This window comes from Spodoptera frugiperda, chromosome 6 (genome assembly GCF_023101765.2).
Source record: "Spodoptera frugiperda isolate SF20-4 chromosome 6, AGI-APGP_CSIRO_Sfru_2.0, whole genome shotgun sequence".
In the NCBI taxonomy this organism is placed as follows: domain Eukaryota; kingdom Metazoa; phylum Arthropoda; class Insecta; order Lepidoptera; family Noctuidae; genus Spodoptera; species Spodoptera frugiperda.
Window position 1 is genome coordinate 10,795,104 of NC_064217.1, and position 21,717 is coordinate 10,816,820.

At 37.3% G+C, this 21,717-nt stretch overlaps 3 protein-coding genes across 5 annotated transcripts in view; 2 read left to right on the forward strand and 1 right to left on the reverse strand.

The window, feature by feature from the left end:
* Window positions 1-16,508, forward strand: part of LOC118267425 (1-phosphatidylinositol 4,5-bisphosphate phosphodiesterase) — a 91,117-nt gene extending 74,609 nt beyond the window's left edge. For 2 of the 3 annotated variants that reach the window (XM_050694333.1, XM_050694332.1), the window contains exons 8-22: window positions 144-310; window positions 1,300-1,510; window positions 2,722-2,980; window positions 3,283-3,462; window positions 3,862-4,015; window positions 4,386-4,543; window positions 5,120-5,326; window positions 5,661-5,825; window positions 6,232-6,436; window positions 6,934-7,065; window positions 9,030-9,210; window positions 10,339-10,542; window positions 11,879-12,035; window positions 12,515-12,604; window positions 13,055-16,508. In XM_050694333.1, the coding sequence (XP_050550290.1) occupies window positions 144-310; window positions 1,300-1,510; window positions 2,722-2,980; window positions 3,283-3,462; window positions 3,862-4,015; window positions 4,386-4,543; window positions 5,120-5,326; window positions 5,661-5,825; window positions 6,232-6,436; window positions 6,934-7,065; window positions 9,030-9,210; window positions 10,339-10,542; window positions 11,879-12,035; window positions 12,515-12,604; window positions 13,055-13,123 (2,539 nt within the window). In that variant the 3' untranslated portion in view covers window positions 13,124-16,508. The remainder of the gene's footprint in view (window positions 1-143; window positions 311-1,299; window positions 1,511-2,721; window positions 2,981-3,282; window positions 3,463-3,861; window positions 4,016-4,385; window positions 4,544-5,119; window positions 5,327-5,660; window positions 5,826-6,231; window positions 6,437-6,933; window positions 7,066-9,029; window positions 9,211-10,338; window positions 10,543-11,878; window positions 12,036-12,514; window positions 12,605-13,054) is intronic. The other variant, XR_007705364.1, reaches the window with a different exon arrangement.
* LOC118267426 (39S ribosomal protein L33, mitochondrial) lies at window positions 16,448-18,023 on the reverse strand. The gene is made up of 3 exons (XM_035581411.2): window positions 17,860-18,023; window positions 17,678-17,781; window positions 16,448-16,622 (listed from the first exon to the last, which is right to left on the reverse strand). Exons 1-3 carry the CDS (start codon window positions 17,898-17,900, stop codon window positions 16,564-16,566), a joined length of 204 nt encoding a protein of 67 aa, XP_035437304.1. The 5' UTR covers window positions 17,901-18,023; the 3' UTR covers window positions 16,448-16,563.
* Window positions 18,024-18,597: 574 nt separating this feature from the next.
* On the forward strand, window positions 18,598-20,571 carry LOC118267437 (ELAV-like protein 1). The gene has a single exon (XM_035581434.2). The coding sequence runs from the start codon at window positions 18,999-19,001 to the stop codon at window positions 20,127-20,129; it is 1,131 nt and encodes a 376-aa protein (XP_035437327.1). The 5' UTR covers window positions 18,598-18,998; the 3' UTR covers window positions 20,130-20,571.
* The last annotated feature ends 1,146 nt before the right edge of the window (window positions 20,572-21,717 follow it).

Here is a 21,717-nt window from a genome sequence, read left to right on the forward strand (position 1 = left end):
CCCAATATGTTCTATGAACATGATTTGACAAGCATTCTTTTTTTTTACTTTTGTGTACCTAACACGGGCGAGAAAACGACGGGAACATCGCAAACGAACCTTCCCAAGTTTTACCCAACTCCTAAATGTTTTATCTCCCACAGCACTCAAGGCAAGTCAGACCGTATCAACTTGGAGCAGTTCGTGAACTTCCTCAATGAGAAGCAGCGCGACCCTCGGCTGAACGAGATCCTCTACCCTCTGTACGATGAGAAGCGAGCTGCTGAGATTATCAACACGTACGAACAGTGCGATGAGGCGAAGAATGATAGTAAGTTCACCTTTCTTTATTTGTAATAGAAAATAAACCTAATGCTAACAATATATGTTTTAAAGTTCACGGACACATTGAAAGTTGTTGTTAATGTAGAAAACGCAATTCTAGAAGTCGACGTTTATTGAAAACTGGCTTGTGCCAGCAGCTTTGCCCGTAATCTCGTGGGATAAAATGTAGCCTGTGTTATTCCAGACCATCATCTATATCTGTTCCAAATGTCATCCCGATCCCTTTAGCGGTTTTGACGTGAATGAGTAACAAACTTACACACAAACTTTCGTGTTTATTTATAATATTAGTATAGTATCGAAAAATGCCATATTTTACCTGATTTTGGGTTTATGGAAGAAGAAAATGATGCAGTAATAGAATAATTTCAGATTCTCCGCAGATATTTGCTTTATAATCACTCAAACCGTAAAAAAAATATAAGTGCTACTGCATTTTGCATATCTGCATGTTGGCAGCTCGGTCTAGAAATAAAAAACAGATTAGGAGTGGTCTACGTTGGCACCTAAACTATTCCAGTGGAAACTTAAAAAGCTATGAGTAAACAATTTCTGTGGACCGTTTTGTGCCGGTGCCAAAATGCAGATGTTCACTGCTGCATCTTGATGGCTTCTTTGTGACCACTTGACTGCAAAGGCGTTTCTAAGTGAACTCAATTTGATTTATCTCTGGTTTCTTGGGAAAAAAATTTTTACACTGCCGACATTTTTCGTTGCTTTTAAAAAAATATGAGGTCATAAGTTGCGATCTCCTAAAAAAAATCATAGAAAATTATCGTTTTTGATATTTCAATAAAAGTATTGAATACTACTACTACTACTACTAGTAATAAACTGGTTGGAAACTATCGTCCTCGATGGAGCTGATATTAAAAGTACATCTCTGTCATCGCCATAAAGCCCGCAAGGATCAAGAAATAAATCCTTCAATGCATTCCCATAAACATTTACTAAACCAACCACAAAATTTTCCAGAATGCCTCACAAAAGACGGGCTGATCCGCTACCTGATGTCTGACGAGAACGCGCCGGTGTTCCTGGACAGGCTGGACAACTACATGGACATGGACCAGCCACTCGCCCACTACTACATCAACTCCTCACACAACACCTACCTGTCCGGCAGGCAGTTCGGCGGCAAGAGCTCCGTGGAGATGTACCGGCAGGTCCTGTTGGCTGGATGCAGGTAACATATGGAATTGGGAAACTAGACTTAAAATGTAAAATATTTGGGTTTTAATTTGGAAACTAGACTTAAAATATTATAGACTTAACACTTTAGTGTTCTTCTGTCTGTGTGAGGGTGCTTTTCCACCAGAGATGTGCTATGCTAGATTGCTGTGAATGCGTTTGGCTTCCACCAATCATATACATTAGTACACATAATATGGCAATGGAGTCAGTTAAGCTATGTTTTTACTACTATCAATACACACTCCACCTGCGCATCTTTCTCGCACGGCTACTTTACCGCGGCGCATCTTCGTAGTAGAGCTTAGTATCAGTGGAAACGGTCACATAGTTTTACAGCTTGTAAGTTGGTAAAAAAATATATTAAGCTCAACTTTTTAAACAATGTAGAATGAAAAAGATATAAGTATCTCATGAACAAATAAATTACAATATTAACGAAATCGACACACTGACACATGCGGAAGGGTTAAAAAGCAAATCAATCAATACTCAATAATCAAATCTACTAATGAAGAAGAATAATGAGACAAATTCTTCCGTCAATTTAAATCCACTCCTGTGTCTAAGTTACGCTAGTTAAAAGTTTACAACTGAACCACGCTTAGAGTCGAACAGTCGACAAACATATTAATTTCGTCGTATTAATTAGAGAAGTTAGTTTCCCTTCTCTTGTTACTCTAATCTCTGATGTTGTATGCGTAATTGCTTTTGTTAGAACACTGTTATTTAGAACGTTCAGCTCCGTAAGGGGTAGATAGGTGTATGAAATGTGTTAGTTTGATTGTGGGATTTATTGTTTTGAACTAATTTAAATTTATTTTTGTCGGTTACTTTTAATCCCATTGTAATTATTATCTGTACCTTTATTATGAGTTTGTGTTACGTTTTACGAAATCGAAACGAAAGCGCGTTCGGCGCTCTGATTGGTTGGTCCACTCGCGCTGGCCAATCAGCAAACTCGTACTAAAGGTACTCTTTCCAAAGCCGTTATCGAGTTTCAACTAGCCGGGTAAAAATATTGCCTATTAACCCCTTCTTTCTCATCAATCACAGTCATTGACAGTCCTCTGTTCTGGACTGTGAGCTTTGTCAACATAAGACAAGTTTTGCCTTTATTATTGGCCGAAGTAATCTCCACTTCCACGCCTGACAGGCATAAACAATATTATTGTTGTCTCACCTCGATATTCCTTTATGTTCCAGGTGCGTAGAACTCGACTGCTGGGACGGCAAAGGGGAAGATGAGGAGCCAATCATCACCCACGGCATGGCCATGTGCACAGACATTCTCTTCAAAGACGTGATCTACGCGCTGAGGGACACTGCCTTCGTGACCTCAGACTACCCAGTGATCCTATCCTTTGAAAACCATTGCTGCAAAGCCCAGCAGTACAAGCTGGCGAAGTACTGCGATGAGATCCTCGGAGATCTGCTGTTGAAAGAAGCTTTGCCGGAGCATCCTGTGAGTATTTTTAGTTTTAAAATCAGATTCAGATTTTTGGGGATTTGGCTGTTTAGAAAAGTTTGAAGTTTCTGAAGGAGTTACATTTTTACTGGTTTTTTTACTCTTATAAACAAATCCAAATATGCAGGTTACATCCGACCGACCAATGTGATTTGGTGAAGCCTATGTGACGTCCTCAATGTTAGACGTTATAATGATGATGGTGATGACTAAATAAGTGAAACCTTTTATAAAGCTTACAATATTATTATGACAAGAAAAATAAAAGGCCTTCCCTATAAACCATATCACGTTTCCAGTTGGAGCCTGGAGTACCTCTACCACCACCATCGGCTCTAAAGCGTAAAATCCTGATCAAGAACAAGCGCCTCAAGCCTGAAGTGGAGAAGCAGGAGTTGGAGCTGTTCCGACAAGGACAGTTCGTCATTGAAGACGAGGAGAAGGAAGACGCTTCTGCTGTTGCTATTCCGGATAAGAAGGTAGACTTCAAAGTTCATATTAGAAGCAGTGTTCTTCGCATCGTCCATGCATGAATAGACTGCATTGCATGTAATGAAAAAACATAACCCTCCTTCTGGCGCAGTCTGGTAAATACTGCTGTATTCCAAGCTCAAGGTCTTAACATTCTTGGTATGAATTCCTTGGTATTCAAGGGGTTGCAAGAATAACCGCAGAGCGGTCTCGAGTTCGATTCCCGAGTGAGACTTTAAGAAATTATTCTTAGGTTTCTTTCGGTTTATCGAGAATATGTAGTAGCATGGCGTATGAAATTCTGTTTGCTGCATGACAATAGGCTCAGCCTTTATTACATTGGACTTATTTTATGTAATATTACACGATTTTATAGTACCTACATATTAAATACCTTATTCCAACAGCCTGAAGAAATAGTAGCTGAGGCAGCATCAGCAGGCGACGACGCCCCCCCTCCAGTGGCGTACACGGGGTCTACCACCAACGTGCACCCCTGGCTGTCCTCCATGGTCAACTACGCGCAGCCCATCAAGTTCCAGGGCTTCGAGGAGGCTGACAGTAAGTAGCGACTACTAATGAATCGATAAAAAATTTATCAATCTAAAAGCAAAAGAAATGCATGACATTAACATTCACCTGTAACACAGGGCTTTCCTAGTACAGGCATCTAACATTATAAGGTCTACGTCGCTTATTACGAAATATTTGTTTGTAATTTGGCTCTTTTATGTCATTATTACAAGATAACCAAATTTTCGACTTCATAAATATGATCTCAACCAAAATTCCTGACTCTATTGAAAATAATAAGGGCTCCTCGTATGACAAAAGATGTAATTACGGTTTTATTTTTCGACATGAGAATGAAAGGATCAGTAATAACCTGATGATGATGTACTAAAAACATTCCAAATATTTAATTTTCCAGAGAAGAACATCTACCACAACATGTCCTCGTTCGCGGAGACCACCGGCATGAACTACCTGAAGACGCAGGCTATCGACTTCGTGAACTACAACAAGCGGCAGATGTCCCGGATCTACCCCAAGGGTACCAGGGCTGACTCTTCTAACTACATGCCTCAGGTAAATATACTGTTATCATATACATATTACGAGAGAATTATGGATGCGGCAAACATGAGGGTCTAGATGATGGCTAGTGGAAACGGGACCTTGGAGCAATCAGAAATATTCAATTATGATATCACGAATTACGAGGTATCCTCTCCTACCACTTAACCACCTTCATCGTCATCATCAGCCTATCAATGGCCACTGCTGACCAAACCCTATAATCACATGGAAATGGTCTAAGCATTAATCACCACACTTGCTCAATGCGATATTCCAATAACCACCTTAGTTTTTTTGGAATATCTAAAACAAATTCAAAAGCCATTTGAAGCTCAAGAACGGATCTCGGATGAATCCAACATATGTACATCAAAAAATCTAGCAAAACAAATATTTTTCCATTAAACTGGTTAAATCTAATAAATCTTTGCTCTTTTTATTGAAACTTTCGTGACAATTACCGCATGGTGTGCCACGGAATGTGAAAATATGAACTTCTAGCATTGCTTGAAACTCCTCCGAGGTCTTCGTCAAGCAGTTGCGTGACTAAGCCGACAACATAATAATTAAATCTTTTCTCCCCAGGTGTTCTGGAACGCCGGCTGTCAAATGGTCTCCCTGAACTTCCAAACGTCAGACCTGCCGATGCAGCTGAACCAGGGCAAGTTCGAGTACAATGGCAACTGCGGCTACCTTCTCAAACCTGACTTCATGCGCCGAGCCGACCGGAGCTTCGATCCCTTCGCTGATGCCCCTGTAGATGGCGTGATTGCAGCTCAGTGCTCCGTGCAGGTACATTGGAATTACTTATGTTTATTATACTTATCGTGGTATGTGGGATGTCCTCAATAGCTCACTAAAATAGTATTTGACAATATTTGGTTAAAAACTCACCCTAAAAAATTTTCTCCAGATATGATGCGTGTTTTTACTAAGAAAATCTTCTTTGTGTATATTTTTAATGCATCGCACAAAGACGCACATCGGTATGCTTAGTGCACAACTAATTTTTGGTATTTAGATATTTTTTTTATGAGATAAATTGCATCTCATGGTGTAAAGTACATATTATAAATAACCCTTTCTCAAGTAAAGTAAGACTTAAATCCATCCCATTTGTGACCAGGTCATCGCCGGCCAGTTCTTGTCAGACAAGAAGATCGGTACCTACGTGGAGGTGGACATGTACGGTCTACCATCAGACACCATCCGCAAGGAGTTCAGGACCCGCATGGTGCCCGCCAATGGACTGAACCCCGTCTATAATGAGGAGCCTTTCTTGTTCCGAAAGGTAAGATTGGCATGAATGATATTTGGGCGGAACATTTGGGTCAAATCCCAGGTGATTAGAACGATATTAGGGTCAGTTTATACCAACACAGAGTCGAACTTAAAAAGGCCAGCGCATTCTTGGGAATTTGCGCGTCTGCACGTGAATGCGCCTTATTTAAATCTTAGAAGTAATATGTGCGTTACGCTGTGGAGTTAAGGTTGAATTTGTTATGTTCAGTTGACTCTGCGCTAGTATAAACTGACCTTTAAACTGATACGGAAGGTAGGTATAACAGGATTTTCCAGCGAAGTCTGGTACACCATAACGACCTTTATTCACTTCAATATACAGAATAAATTTCAACCTACAACAAAGCATACATGTCGACATATATCACCAATTAACCACACCACATTACTTCCAGGTTGTACTACCAGACTTGGCAGTCCTTCGTTTCGGAGTGTACGACGAGAACAGCAAGCTGCTGGGCCAGCGCATCCTGCCGCTGGACGGGCTCCAGGCCGGCTACCGGCACATCTCGCTCAGGACCGAGGCCAACTTCCCCATGTCACTGCCCATGCTGTTCTGTAATATCGAGCTGAAGATCTACGTGCCTGATGGGTTTGAAGGTAAACAGTATTTGTAGAGATTTAATCATCTTTTAACTGGTGAATATAAGGGATTTTTTAGGGGGGATAATCATCTTCCAATTACTTCTCCCGCCTTGAGCGAGGCGAGAGGGAGTGTCAGACTCTTATTGACTAAAAATCACCTACTCCTGCTTTTTCGAGACTCGGTAACCCGCTAGGCAGTCCGTAGATAAGGGATAGGCGGATACTGTACAATGCGCAGTCGAAATTACTGCGGGAGCTGTTAGACAATGGGTTTCTTAGGGAATTCTTATAGGGGAGAATCAAAACAAAAATACGACTTTTATAATTCCTCAGAGTTTAGAGTGGTCAGAGTACATTTAAAGTTACTCGGGGACTTTTTAATCACATTTAAAGTGTCTGCGGTGCATTACACAATAAAGATCTTTGAAGAGAAGATAGGTATATCGTTAACAGAAGATTTGCCTTCGACAGTATTCTTTCTACCACTTTTACAAGCTTTTCTTTTCTACCAGATTTCATGGCGGCTCTATCGGACCCCCGAGCGTTCATGGGCGCTGCTAAGGAGAGGAACGACAAAGTCAAGCAGCTCGGCATCGAGGAGACTGGCCCGGAGAAGAAAGTGCAGATCGAGGAGAAGAAAGAAGGTTAGTGGCATGCAATTTGTATCACTTAATCACTTGGTTTGGTAACATATCTAAAGAAGTAGGAGGAACTAGGTAGGGTAGGTAGGTAGCTATATTCTTTCAAACGAATGTGGAAAGGTACAATACCTAAGTAGAAGTAGTAAGTACCTAAGAATACCTACGAGTAAGTAGCTATGAAAATTCTACAATTGAAAATTGTACAAGTTCAGTGAAGTTCAAGTAGATGAGTAGTCTGTTTACTACCAAACTTATTCCGTTTTTTTTGTTCGAGTAGGTACTTAGATGTCACTGTCTGCACTAACACAAAGACCAAAATTTTGAAAGATTTAAAACACAGAAAAATGTGTACGTATAGAAAAACAAGCAGACTTCATAACATACTCCCAACATACCTATTATCTAATACAAAGCTATGAACCCATGATCTAATAGGTAAGATTTTGATTACACACACCTATCATCACAGAACACCTGAAAACCATAATTCACCAAAACAAAAGCACGAAGGCACTTAATCTCTAAACGTAATTACATAGAAAGCAAACAGTTCGCGTAACTTCCACATATAATATAAACCATACAACATTCCGATCAACGAACATCTCAATCCCAATAACACAGACACGATTATAAACTCAACTTCAGACACAGCACATCAAAATACACCACCAACACAACTTGACCTCTCATCTCATACAAAGTATACGTAATACAAGGTCTACTTATACTGGTTGTACTCTGTTTAGGTTTAAATTTCCGAGTAAAACCAGTAACAGCGTGTAAGAACAAGAACATAAACTAAGGCATTTTTACCACTGTAATATGTTTTTACTGGTCAGCTTGCAGATCTGCGAAGCTGCAAATAGATAGGGATTCATAATTCGTTCGCTGTATTTACACAGAAGCTTAACTAAACTAACGCAGTGTATGACATGCAGTAGATATTTTAAGAATCATTTCGTGTTGGAGCGTGGTGTAAGGTAAAGGAGGTAGCGGGTTCGATTGCTTATGAGATTAGTATGAAAAAGAACTAAGTTCACGTTTAAACAGGGACATTTAGAAGAGAACTAAGTTTAAGTTTAGATGGGATTATTTAAAATATTTTTAACTTAATTATCTAATTTGATCAAGGTAAGGTAACCAATATAGTTACCTAACTAGTTACTTAGGTATATTGGTTACCTTGCCGTTAAAATCTGTTAGCACCATTAAAAGTTTCTTTGAATTTGGACTTGACAAAAAAGGCCATTCACTTCAACATTCCCTTTTTTCCCTTAAACCAAAAACCATTCAAATCACACTTGTAATTCTCCTAAAATCGCTCAGCTTATAACTCAGACCACACCCCAAACGTATTACCTTAAATATTTCACGATACACATGTTTTGTATCAGATCTTCACTGCATGCTCTCGATCATTGCCGAGTTTTGCTCAAGTCGGTGCGAGCGCGCGGCAAAATGAGCACAGTTTCATTTTGTTTAGGTATTTACCCGTGTTTTTATTTATTTACTTCAAAATATTGTATTGTGTGTGTCTAAGTGAAAAATATTGTGTTGTAGGACAAAGTTTTAGGGGAAGTGTCAAAGTCAAAGTCAAAATCATTTATTTCAAATAGAACAGGAAGGCACTTTTGAACGTCAGTGTGTTTATGTGATTAAAGTTGGCTTTTACAAACTTTTATTGTGATTGTATTTGGGTCTTTGGAATTTTCTGGAGTGTGAAGTCGGATAAAGGGGTTTTCCTCAGACCGTTTTTGATATTTCTTATGAAGTATAGTGAGATATGAAACATATTTGCTTGGTTATGTATACCATTTGCCAAATTGCCTCTTCTCGCATATAAAAAAATTGTTAGCAGAAATCATGACATGTACCACGTAAAACAATAAAAAATCTGTTCAAAATAAGTACAGCCGTTCCTATACATACTAACAATAAATAAATGATTTCAACCTTCTTTCTAGAACCTCCTCTAGTCTTCGAGCCGATCACAGTGGAGTCCCTTCGCCAGGAGAAGGGTTTCCTCAAGACTGGTAGGAAGCAGCAGAAGGAGCTGGAAGCCATGAGGAAGCGCCATGCCAAGGAGAAGATGGCACTGCAGAAGACACAGTGCTCTGCGCTGGAGAAGATGATCAAGGGAAAGAAGTGAGTTTACTTTAATTTATTTTACTAACTCCATCTGTATGAATGGCTTCTTTATTATTAAATACGTTCTTTGTAAGCCATTGGTTCGTAAGTTGTGACAATAAGATATTACTCTTTATACTTCCATTTAATCAAAATGGTAGGCTGATAGAAACCCATGTGATGGGAACTTTCTAGATTTAGATTAGCTTTTTATTTATAGAGATTTATGTACCATGCCTACTGATTGTAATTAAATCAGTAACAAAGATAGAAACCTGCAGGAAAACCTTTGTGATAAAATTCGCTGATCATTAGATTATAGTGGGTCACTGGATCAGCAGAACGAACTGAAACCTCATTAGTTTATTATCATCAGATTAAAGAATATTTTTATAATAGCTATTGTGAGACAAACTAAATTAACTAAAACTCACGGTTTACTCTATTATTAATGGAGAAAAACTAAACTAGTTTCGAGTCACAGAGGGACTCTTCGTCATGAGCAGCGTGCGTTACGACGAATTTAGTTTAAAGAACCGAAGAATTTAAGACCAACACGTGTTTATAACACATACCTATCTGAATTCTGCAGCTATCCTTCGGAATAACATTTCTGTTCAACGTTCCTTCGACTTTGTATTTATAAATGCATTCGTAAACAAAGCCCGAGGAGAAAATTAATGCTTGCTACTGCTTCATTGAGAAAAATAAATATTTAATCACATTAAACTTATGTACGTCTTCTGCGAAATTTATTTGTTATTTTTCGGGAACTTTCTATTTCTGGATTTATGCATTATTGCAGTTTAAATGACGATGTTTTCATATGAGTCGTGATTCCGTGAGATTTATTTTCCTTAAAATGACGTACACGTCAAAATAAGAGAAGAAACATCACCTACAGGTATATTTATATAGCTTTGTTAACTTACACGTAAACCGTAATATATTATGGTAAAAGCAGACAAAGAACAATAAACACATTTGGAAAAACATACATACACATACTTAAAAATATTTCGTGCTTACTCTTAAAGATCCTAACATAAGAAAGAAAAAAATACTTAACGTTTTAAAACATCTTAATAATCAACTACGCTTCATTATCTAAAGAACAATTTGTAATTGCCAATTCTCAAATTCCAGTAAGGACCAGCTAAGCAATGATGCTTCCTTCCGCAAGCTGGTGAACGAGCAGGCCACGGCTTGGAGCGAGCTGGTGGCCAAGCACAGGGTCGAGGAGTGGACCAGTGCTCGCAGCCGGCTCAACGAGCAACGTGACCTGCTGAAGAAGATGATGGAAGCCACACAGCTGGCACAGATGAAACAACTGGAGGGAAAACATGAGAGGTAAAGCCTAAAGGGTTTAAAGACATCTGTCTTGACAAACCGTATGAAATTGGTAGCGTAGCAAGAATTAATGACGATAGAATTAACTTATTTCATCAAGCCTATGGCCTATAGCTGTCTTGACTATGGGCTTTTGATGAAGATAAGATATTCTCTAAGGACAAAGACAGACCGATCTCTAAGGACAAGGACAAATTTCACCAAAATTAGTTTTCCAACTTAGGTAAGCGTAAAAGCGTGTAAAATCAACAGCCAAACAAAGAAAATAGAGTTTAAAACCAATAAGAATTCTAGATATATATTAACTATGTCTATTACTTACTTAATCTATATTTCATTAGATCATAATAATACCTATCAGTCTTATAGCGGCTACACACCGTACGTTTTAACTGTATGGTCCGACTGTACAGTTAAAACTGCACAGTTAAATTGTAAGGAGTATAGTGTGTGTTAGATCAAGTAGGTAACGTATCGACGTCAAATACCTTTTATTCCCGAAGGTGTAGGCAGTGGTGCACATTACGACACGTTATGCCATTGTGGGTACAATGTACACTACAATGAAAAACCGAAATAAGGCCAGTAATACTTTGCACGACACAGAAATCGAACCCGAGACCTTTTTCCGACCAATGAGGCAGTCATCTCGTTCATAACGTCAAATACCTACAGCAACTAAATCATATTTAAACGGCTATTTCCGAAACATTTAATCCATCAACATCACAATTTATTATGAACTCTCAATGTAAATAATTTCGCACTAGTTTATATTCACCCCATATTGTAAACATTGAATCTGAGATAGATTGCAAACATCACTCGTTTTATGATTGCGAATAAACTATAAACAAACATAACCAATGGGTTATGGGTACTTGATGATGGGCTGGAAATCGGAACATCTATTCTCACACACATAATATGCCGTCGTGTTCGGGCTACGGCATTTTAGCTGAGCACTGGCCTTTTTGCGCCGTGTTGCTTATTTATTTACTTTTTAAATTATCTTCTTGTTTTGCCTGTAATATTTTATAACGGTGCAACTATGTTTCTTTCATATACTCCTACGCGTAATTTCTCTAATTAAAACAGGGGTTCCTTACCTTTTCCTTGTAAAGAACACTTTTATATCATTCTTATTAGGTTAGGTACCACTATTGCTATTACCTTTTTCACGTGGGCCGACACTCTGATTTTCTCACTCATAAATTCAGATTACTGACTAAAAACTGGAACCCAGCCCGGTAACCTGCTAGGCAGTCCGCAGCTCCGAACATTAACATTTAGGTACACCATTCAATATACATTTTTCTCTGTCCAAAAATTAAAGGGAGCTGAAAGAGATGAACGCCCGCCAAGCCAAGATTAGCATGGAGACCAGCAAGGAGGTCGCCAACGACAAGACCTTGAAGACCAAACAGGAGAAGGACCGACGGCTCAGGGAGAAGAAACAGAACAACACCAAGAAGTTCTTGGATGAGAGGAAGGTAAGAACTTTTTTTATGGAATATGGGGCAAACGTGCAGACGAGTCACCTGATGGTAAGCGATCAGCGCCGCCCATTCAACACCAGACGAGTCACAGGTGCGTTGCCGGCCTTTTAAAAAGGAATACGCTCTTTTCTTGAAGATTTGAAGGTCGGTTACGACCGTATACGTATCGTCGTATCAGGACTTAGAACATTTTAAATGTACAGTACCTATCATTTAGGTTAGTAAGTGATACTTCAATGTATAAAATCTATCTAAAACCCCCTTAAAATTAAAGATTAAAAAAAATATCAATAAACTTTACTTAATTTTGATTTGCCATCAAGTTTTTTATAATCACATCATCAGCCTATAAACTACTAAAACTCACACGGAGAAGGTATTAATCATCACGCTCTCACTCAATGCAGGGGGGCTTAATCAATAAGTAATTTATAAAACGTATAGTGTTTAACTTGATTTATAAATATTTTTAGACTCAAACCATCAAGCAGAACCGTGAGAAGGAAAAGCTGAAGGTGACCCATGACAAGCAGATGGAAGAGCTCTCCAAGGATATTGATAACGTACGTATTACTTAGGTGTTAAGGTTTAACTTCAGTTTGTAATTTAGGAAGAATTATTCCCGAAATTAAGGAGAAAACAGACGTTTCATTACGTCGACTTTGTAAGGACCAAACAAAGAATACGGAGAAGTTATGAGATATTAGTGACTTGTAATACGAACAACATTGCCCCGGGAAGGGGTCGTCCCTTCCCGTATTTCCTCTCTTCCTTCCAGTAGGTATAAAGCAACATGTTTTTTTATTAGCTTTAATTTTGAAATATTGTTATGTTATGTGACAAAATAAAAAATACGTGTCTAATATTTTTTCATTAGCTAACTAACGGACTTTTTAGATTTTTAATTTTCATACCCCGTCAGTTTCATGCCCGTCGTATTGCAGACCTTGCAGTCTTCAATTTATTTAGAACTCAATTAATATAAGCTTAATAACATTTTGCACCATTTGTAGCTGATCGAGATGTACAAGATGGAGGAGTCTGAGTTCGACATGACAACAAAAACGGAGTTCTTTGCATGAAAGTACCCTGACATAGCTCCACTGCTGGAGCGAATGACTTGAAAAGTGAGTGAATAAACTAAGTGATCTCTCTAGTATAAACAAAACTATTAAATTCAACATTTTAAAACTAGAATTGGTAGTTAAAAATATATTTAAGAGTTTTAAACATTATTTTTAATTGTTTATTATTAAAAAAATCATGTTTGATGTTTAAATTTTAAATTGTATCTAATTCTAAGATTGTTTTGATGGCACGCTTGGCGGGAAAGCAAGATTGTCAATGTGTAGAAAGATTTAAATTAAGAATGAGACAACACAAGCGTGCCATTTAAAAAAAAATAAGATTATTAAATTCTTTAATTCTTGAATTTATCATTAAAATTATTTATCGATTTATTTATGGTATGTTACGTTGGAATAAAAGGGTGTTACGGTCTCAGACCGTGGAAGGAATTGTTGTAAAGGCCAATTTTTGATCGAGTTGGTAGCTGTATCTATATTATTGTTATTATCGAAAAATTGGAACGATTAAAATTAAACGAGAAATAAAAAAATATAAAAGTGATTTTTCGGCCTTGCGAAATTGATAAATTATAGAGTAAGATATATTAGTTGACTACGTCGCGCGGTGTGATGGAATTAACTGACAGTTAGTATTGCTGCCTCTCTGATCAAGGCAATTTGCTTAGTCGGTTAGTCTTATTTATTCTTTTTACTTTTTAATACGTTCAGAAAATAAAAGCATTTAATTACGTAATATCAAGTTTAATGCCCTAACATGCAAAGAATATGAATTTCTACCACTATTCTTTTTTGTATATTTTTTATACATTGCAAGACTGGAAGCATTTAACTGCTTCCGCCATAGACTAACAGACTAAAAGTTGGCGGCAAATACTAAAATGTCAGTTTTCGTAAATTCAGTTAATTACATTAATTTACGGGTATACAATATTATGTAGACATATTCTAAATAAACTATTAAAATGCTGTTAGTCGAATAGATTATTAGAATATCAGAAAAATAGAAATTGAACTGAAAATACCTAATAATCGCTCTAAGAAAATTCTGGAACAAATTAAATGAATTATGGTGGACATTGATTACACATGTTTCATTATTGAACAATATAACATTACAAATTACAATTCAGTGACAATCTAGTCGTATAGGTACTATAATTTTATTATAACTTTTGTGAGACATACTAAATTAATTATTATGTTATTGGCTTACTCACGTAACTGGTTGACGAGGAACTCGACTAGTTTCAAGCCATTCTAGGGGCTCATATTCATGAGCTGCATTCCGTGACACAAGGCGCGGCGATTGTCGCGCTGCTACTCACGAATAGGTATGCTGAGTGAATAAGCTGATAACATAATAATGAATTCGTATAGGTACTGTTATTGTATATTTTCTCTATTTAATTCTTATTGTATAAACGTTTCCCACTATTATTCTATTTACTTAATCTTTCAGTATAATATTCTTATGTATTCCATGACATTGTGTATTTTTGTATGTAATAAAGTTATTTATTGTTTGTTTAAATATTTCAAATTGTTGAAATGGGATCAATCATACTTATTTCGATTGTTCTAAGAAAATTTTAAATTTTATTGTACCTATCTGTTAAAATTAAAATTAAATTTTAAACTGTTTAGAAATAAGAATGTTTAAATAAAACTATGTATATGAAACAAATCTCTAGTTAAGAATTCTAATTTCTTCCTATGGAGAAAATAGTGGAATGTAAGTATTGGAAAAAGTATAGAGAAATTCCTAGCTTAGGGAACAAATTATGGACATGTATACAACATTGTTGTTTATGGTCGTCCTGTGAACTTAGGAAAGTCAGTAAGGCAAAGGAAACAGCATTTTGTGCCTCTATGTCTTCCCTGATTCTATTATTACCTACTCTATGGCTCTAGCTCATCCCCAATATACCTACTAGTTCAATCTCAGCATATTCAATTTCAATATATAATATAGTTCATCAGCTTTCGAGCAATTGAAACAATGGTAAAGTAGGCTGCCCGACCTCGCGTCGCCGCGTCTGCGCACGCTGCTCATGATTAAGAGTCCCTCTGTGACTCGAAACTAGTAGAGCTTCTCTCAAAATATTTACGTGAGTAAACCGTTGTTTTTAGTTAATATCTATACTACATTCATCTCTTACTAAATGTCATTCCATTAAAAATATATCTACTATGAATACAGTGTCGTTAGAGGACCAACTTCCTATAATTTCACATCTTTTAATCTTAAATTATACTTGTTAAGCTATCATAGGCCAAAGAATTTCCTCATACTGTATATTATAAGTAGCATAAGTAATTGTAATATTTGATTTCAAATCAATTAAGGACTCTTTTACGTCAATATTAAATTTGAAAATTATTTCATCTGCACCTGTGTGTAAATATTTATAAATGCTGTATTAATTCAATTATAATTATTGGAATATATTTAATAATAGATTCTTTTAGGTGCCTAAGTACATTAATGTTATATTCTAGTCAATTTCATTCAAATTATGTTAATTTCAATAATATCATAGTTGCTGGAACTCAGCGACCTTATTATAAAGCCTTAAAAGGTATTTTGAGGACTTGTGTAAGTCATATTTAACCTTCTAGTTAAATTTGAGATAGATATAAAGAATACAGTGAGAGTAAATAATAAGTGTTTGAAACGTTTATTGAATGGAATGTTGATATTTACATTTATCGAAAATGGAATATTGGTGAATATCGGAATTGCACTTTATTAAAAATTCAGAATAATTAAATTATTCATAAAATTATTCGAATATGAATATGAAAACGTAGTAAAAACATTTTAATTATTATTATTAAAATTATATCATAAACGAAAATTTAAATTATTAAGTTCTTGTATTGTGATATGAAAATATATGTATTAATCAATATTTGGCCTATATTATTATTATATAAATTGAAAATTCTCTTTTGAAAATTTTATTAGAATTAGAATGTTGCTGGCTGGTCCTACGTAGTAGTGACTAAAGTTTATTAATTATAAATTATAGGTGTTTTATGTTGTAAATTCATTTTAATTAGCACTATTAGCACTTTTTGTCTGAATAAGGCACATTGGACGAAGAAGCACTACATGTAATTATGAAATTTATTCAATTGCATACAGTATCGGACTTAGCCGTAAGAACTTGGGAAGTAAAGCATATATTCTAAACTCATTATATTGAACATATATTAGACTCTGCTCTGTACAATTAAATTTGGTAGCAAATTGTAACATGCAGTACTTAATGTCAGAGAAGTTTCATAATTTTCTAGTAAGTATAGTGAAACACATTGTATCCAAAGATTTATTTATTGTTTAAAGTACAATAACTAAATTATAACATTTAAAACATGTTGTATATTATTTATATCCTAATACCTACGTACCTATACACACTGTTGCTAACTTATGATGACTTTATACTCCTAATCTTCTTCCTCTCCTTGTACAAACTTTCTTGTTGAACTGAAACAGAAACATGAAGATCAATAAAAAAAGAATTTAGTCCCACACTAGGATTTGTTCTATGTCATGGATGTGTTTACAAACATACAAGGTTACATGACACCCAGATCAGAAACAACAATTTGTGGATCACGCAAAGAGTTGTTCAGTGCAGGAATCAAATCCGCTACATGTTGCGTGGCAGCTGGTTGCCTAGCCACCGCATCAACTATGCAGTCTAAGCAATCTACAAAAGTTGCCTAAAATGTACAAGTAGAGCACTTTTTAAGGTCTAATTTGTTACAAAGTAAGTATCTAGGGTAGACTGCCTTATCAATTGAGTGTTTGGAAGAACGACTGTCAACCATGAGGTCTTGGGTTCGATTCCCCGCTTAGACAAAGTATCACTGATATATTTTTAGTTTACTGAACATTTTTAGAAAATATCATATTAGGTTATGAGTGATGTGTTAGGCGTAGAGCTGAAGATCGAGCTCAGTGGCGTGCCATTAGAGAGGCCTATATCCAGCAGTGGACGAGAACAGCCTGATGATGATGTGTCAGGCACAGAAAGTGATATTATGAGAACCATGTCAGAGGAGTAAGTATTGTCAGGCACTGAGAAGCAATTTCGGTATCATAAATGTTAGAAAGAGTCGACTAAAATATTTTTTTACTAGATTAATAGTAATTGAAACCAAAGAAAGAGTCCCACAATCTCAATCAATAAGATTTACAACACAAATTGAATCTTAATTTTTATGTATGATAGAATAGAATAGACAATCGGAAATATAAACCCAGGATAGATGCAAGTAGTTAGCACATTACTCTTAGTACATTGATTATTAATAGGAGGACCATACAGTGATCATAAAGTCATTTGTTAGTACAATTAAAATGATCAGTGGCTCCTTGCTTTTAATCATGTTGTGTGTCCTCCTTATGGATGGACATCCTTCACTACGCCTGTCAGTATGTCCTTAGAGGGCTTTTTTACCTCACAGTTTTACACTTCTTTATAGTCAACCAATTTGAGTTGATTTGAGGTTATACAAAAAAGTATTTTTACTCACTATAAGGGTCGAAGCGTATAAACTCCAATTTGTCAGCTAAACGCTCCCTTATCTTCGTAGTTTGGTGACCAGACACCACACTCTCCATCAGAACCATAATCATCCTGAAAATTCAAAAAGGAATTATTGTCTGAATGCATTGAATTTATAAATTAAAACCACAAAAATTAATGAGAACAGACTTGCTCTTCGCCTTCTTGCACAATATGTTTGTTAGGAACATGTTGATATACTCAGAATATTAAATTATTTTAAATTAAAATCTGGTCTAAACACAAACTCCACTCATTACATTCGAGTTCTTGACAGATTCAGACTATTGACAGATGACAGAAACGAAATTGTTCATTTTGACAACACCTGTCATACGCAGCTGTTCTTTGATGTTGACTTTTTACTTGACACAACAACCTGTAGCCAGCTGATTGGTGTGACAAGTTAAAATTTATCATTTACAATTATCTTGTAAGAAATTTACTAATTAGACTAATTTCGACGCAGCAGTATCCTAATCAAATATAACATATTTTGTGTTTAATTTTATGGTTTTTATAATTTGATAACATATTTCTGGATGTTTCTGGAAATGTATTTATGGAACCATAAACTAATAAGAATTTCAGGTGTTCTCCGTGTATTCTGCCTATTTATCCTTTTGAAAAGTTTTCTTTACAAACAACAAAAATAATTCCATAATATTCACGAGAAATGCTAAATTATCAGAAACCGAAAATCCCAAATAGTAATGTTGTATTCTCGTGTTACAAAATGTTTTTATTAATTCTTTCCAAAGAGCTTCAAAAGATATTTATCCACATGACTGTTTATGTAAAAAGCTCTTAAAGTCAATATTCAAGCCATTTGGCGATATTTGAGGAAGTCAAATACGTGTGCAGAGGTTATAACGGTTTTAATTTATATCATAGACAATGTAATAAAAATGTGCCACGCGATCAAAAAATTATAAAATAATTATTTTGACAGTAACCAAATATCCAAACACGTGCCAATTAAATAATTCAATGTGTTAAGTCGAACAAATAACGCAAATAAATGAAGTGAAATGTAATAATTCAACAACTAGTTGCATTTCGTATTTGCCAAACAAAAAGGGCAAAACCTGGTAACATTCCAAAAACAAACTCGTTCGTGTGATGATGAACTTGTGAACCGGCGTCGCTGTGGCATTTTAGTGTGACTGGGACTTTTTGTGTTCGTTCTTTGTTCGATATACATGTCGCAAATGAAGTAAACAACTGTTCATAGTGTGATTTTTATTAGTATTTTGTTTTCTGTAGTGTAGTTTTACTGTAAAAGAACAATGATTAAAAACGAGATGGAGAATGGCGGCGGCGACGCCAACAATGTGTCACCGACCAAACTCATGGTCAATTACATACCCGAGCTGATGACGCGTGATATGATGTACGCGCTCTTCTCCGCCATGGGCAAGATAGAGAGCTGTAAATTAATAGCCAACCGAGGTTACGGGTTCGTCGAGTACGAGAAACATGAGGATGCTGAAAAGGCGCGGGCGGCGTTCAACGGCCTCCTCATGCAAGGAAAGACCCTGAAAGTGTCATTCGCACTACTGAACCCCGAAAATAAGGTCAGCCACAAACCTGACACGGAATCTAACCTTTACATTAGCAATCTACCTCCAGACATGACGCTAGAGCGTCTCAATAGTTTATTCAGTCAGTTCGGTGTAATAACGAACAGTCGGGTCTCGCAAGGCATCGGGTTCGTGTGTTACGAGACAAGGCCTCAGGCTGAGGAGGCAATCAAACATATGAACGGACAGTCACCGATCCCGGCCGCAGGCGCCATAGTGGTCAAATTCGCGAACAAACCAAATGCGAACAAGAACGCGCCGCGGCCGACGCCCCGTGTCGCAGTGGGCGCTGCGCCGCTTGCCTACAACGGCGCCACAGCAGTTTTCAACGGCACTGCGCCTGCCGCCTTTAACGGCACCAACCTGAGTGCAGCATTCGGAGCGCGGCCGGCTGCCTTCGCCCCTGGGTTCCCGCAAGCCTCGCCTCCGCCGCTGCTGCCATCGCCGGGTAAGGCGTTGCCGTTCATCAACAAGGGCCAGCAACGCTTTAACCCGATGGCGGCCACCAACCACACGCCGCTGCCGCTACTGGGGGCGCCGGCCAGCCCCGTGCCGCTGCTGGGCGCGGCGCCCACTCCACATCAGACCACAGTGTATGTATACAACATTGGTGAGGACACTGAGGAGCTGGCTCTATGGCAACTCTTTGGTCCTTATGGTGCAATCGATTCCATAAAAGTGATCAAAGATCCTGAAACAAAGAAAAACAAAGGTTTTGCATTTGTGAATATGCGTGAGTATGACGAGGCCGCTATGGCCATACAAGCGCTCAATGGATATACGCTCAACGGACAGGTTCTATCGGTTAGCTTTAAGACTCAGAAGAGAAATAATTAAATTGTGTGCGGACGTTGTGAACGCCGTAACTTTTGTGATCGTTCCCAGGCCGAATGCTTAAGAAAGATTTTCATTCCAATTTCAGATTATTTTTGTAGACGGAAAGCGAGATCCTATATGTGCATTTCAAATTAGTCACATAAGTATTTTTGTAAGATTTAACATAGTTTTATATTCGCGAGAGCGCGACATGACTTTTTTGTGAGTTTTAGTTGGCTTGACAGTATCATATATGTGTACACTTTTATCATATGCTAATGTATTATATTATTGGACTATATATGGACCTGTCGCACTATGTATATCTGCCGCGGGCGCCAGGGCGCGCCCCGCCTCCGCTAATGCCGCCCTGGCGCTCGACAATAACCCTCCAGGTATTTTATTTTGTGTAAAACAAAACATTGTATGTTTTTATCTTTAATAAATTTCATGTTTAAATAGAGTTTATTGTATATTTCTCTATTTTTTATTTTCTATATACATATCCCCGCCCTGTCGTGTCCTTTATTTACTTATTATACGTAATAATACATAATATACTTATTTGTGGCAGTAGTTAACATGTACATAATATATAGTTGTGTGTATAGTCTGTCGGCGGCAGGTCGCTGTGTAATACCGCTTAAATATTGCATGTTGTGTATGTAGTGAGAGATCCGAAATAAGTTTTTATTTGTTTATGTTACCTCAGGGTTTATGGTTCCCGTTATTGTTTTATCCCGTCATTAGTTACTTATTCAATATTATTTTTGGCGCAGTAGCAAGTCAGGCCTTCTAATTTCTAAAATGTAGCGTATCAAGCCGTGTGAATGTATTTATTATTTAATGCCGTCGTGGACGAATGAAAAGTGAGCTTTAATCTCTTATACATTTTTAAGGCTTCGAGCCAGTCCATTAGGGTAGTGTGGGTAGGCGTAGAGCGCGCGGGAGCGCGGCAGCGCGGCTCGTACGCCGACAAGGATGCGTGTTATCTTGGGGGACGCGCTGGAGCATAGGAAGCCGATAAGATAATACTGGAATACATTAATGTGCTCCTAACTAATTTCCCTACTCACAAATAGACTGCCACAAATTAGAGTAAAAGCTCTAGGTGCCTCCCTCCGTGCCTCTTACTCGGGATAATTATGTACCAAACTACAGTTTTAGGAGAGAAAGTAGAAAGTAAGTATTGTGCCGTGACATCTAGATGGTGAGTAACGATGTATTATTTTTAAAACGTAACGTATTCGTCAGTCGTTAAGTAATTCTAGTCCGCTAGCCGCTAGGGATAGTTAGCTATGGTAAACTCAGTAATGCCGATACTGCAGTTACATATTGATTGTGTTCTGTTATCAGATCTGGGTAGGTACAATATCCATCAGCTATAAAGTGTTAAGTTTTATGCCTTTTCTTGCGATAAATCCTAAGTTGTAAAAATAGCAAATACTATTAACTATGACACGTGTTCGCTACCTTGGAATTAAGAAGCGGGGCGGTCTCTGACTCAGTTAATCTTCCGGTAATTGCAAAGTTGCAATCAATATTTCGACGTCCATATCAGCAACAGTCAGTATCAATATGTAACTATGACTCATATCTACCTTCCCTA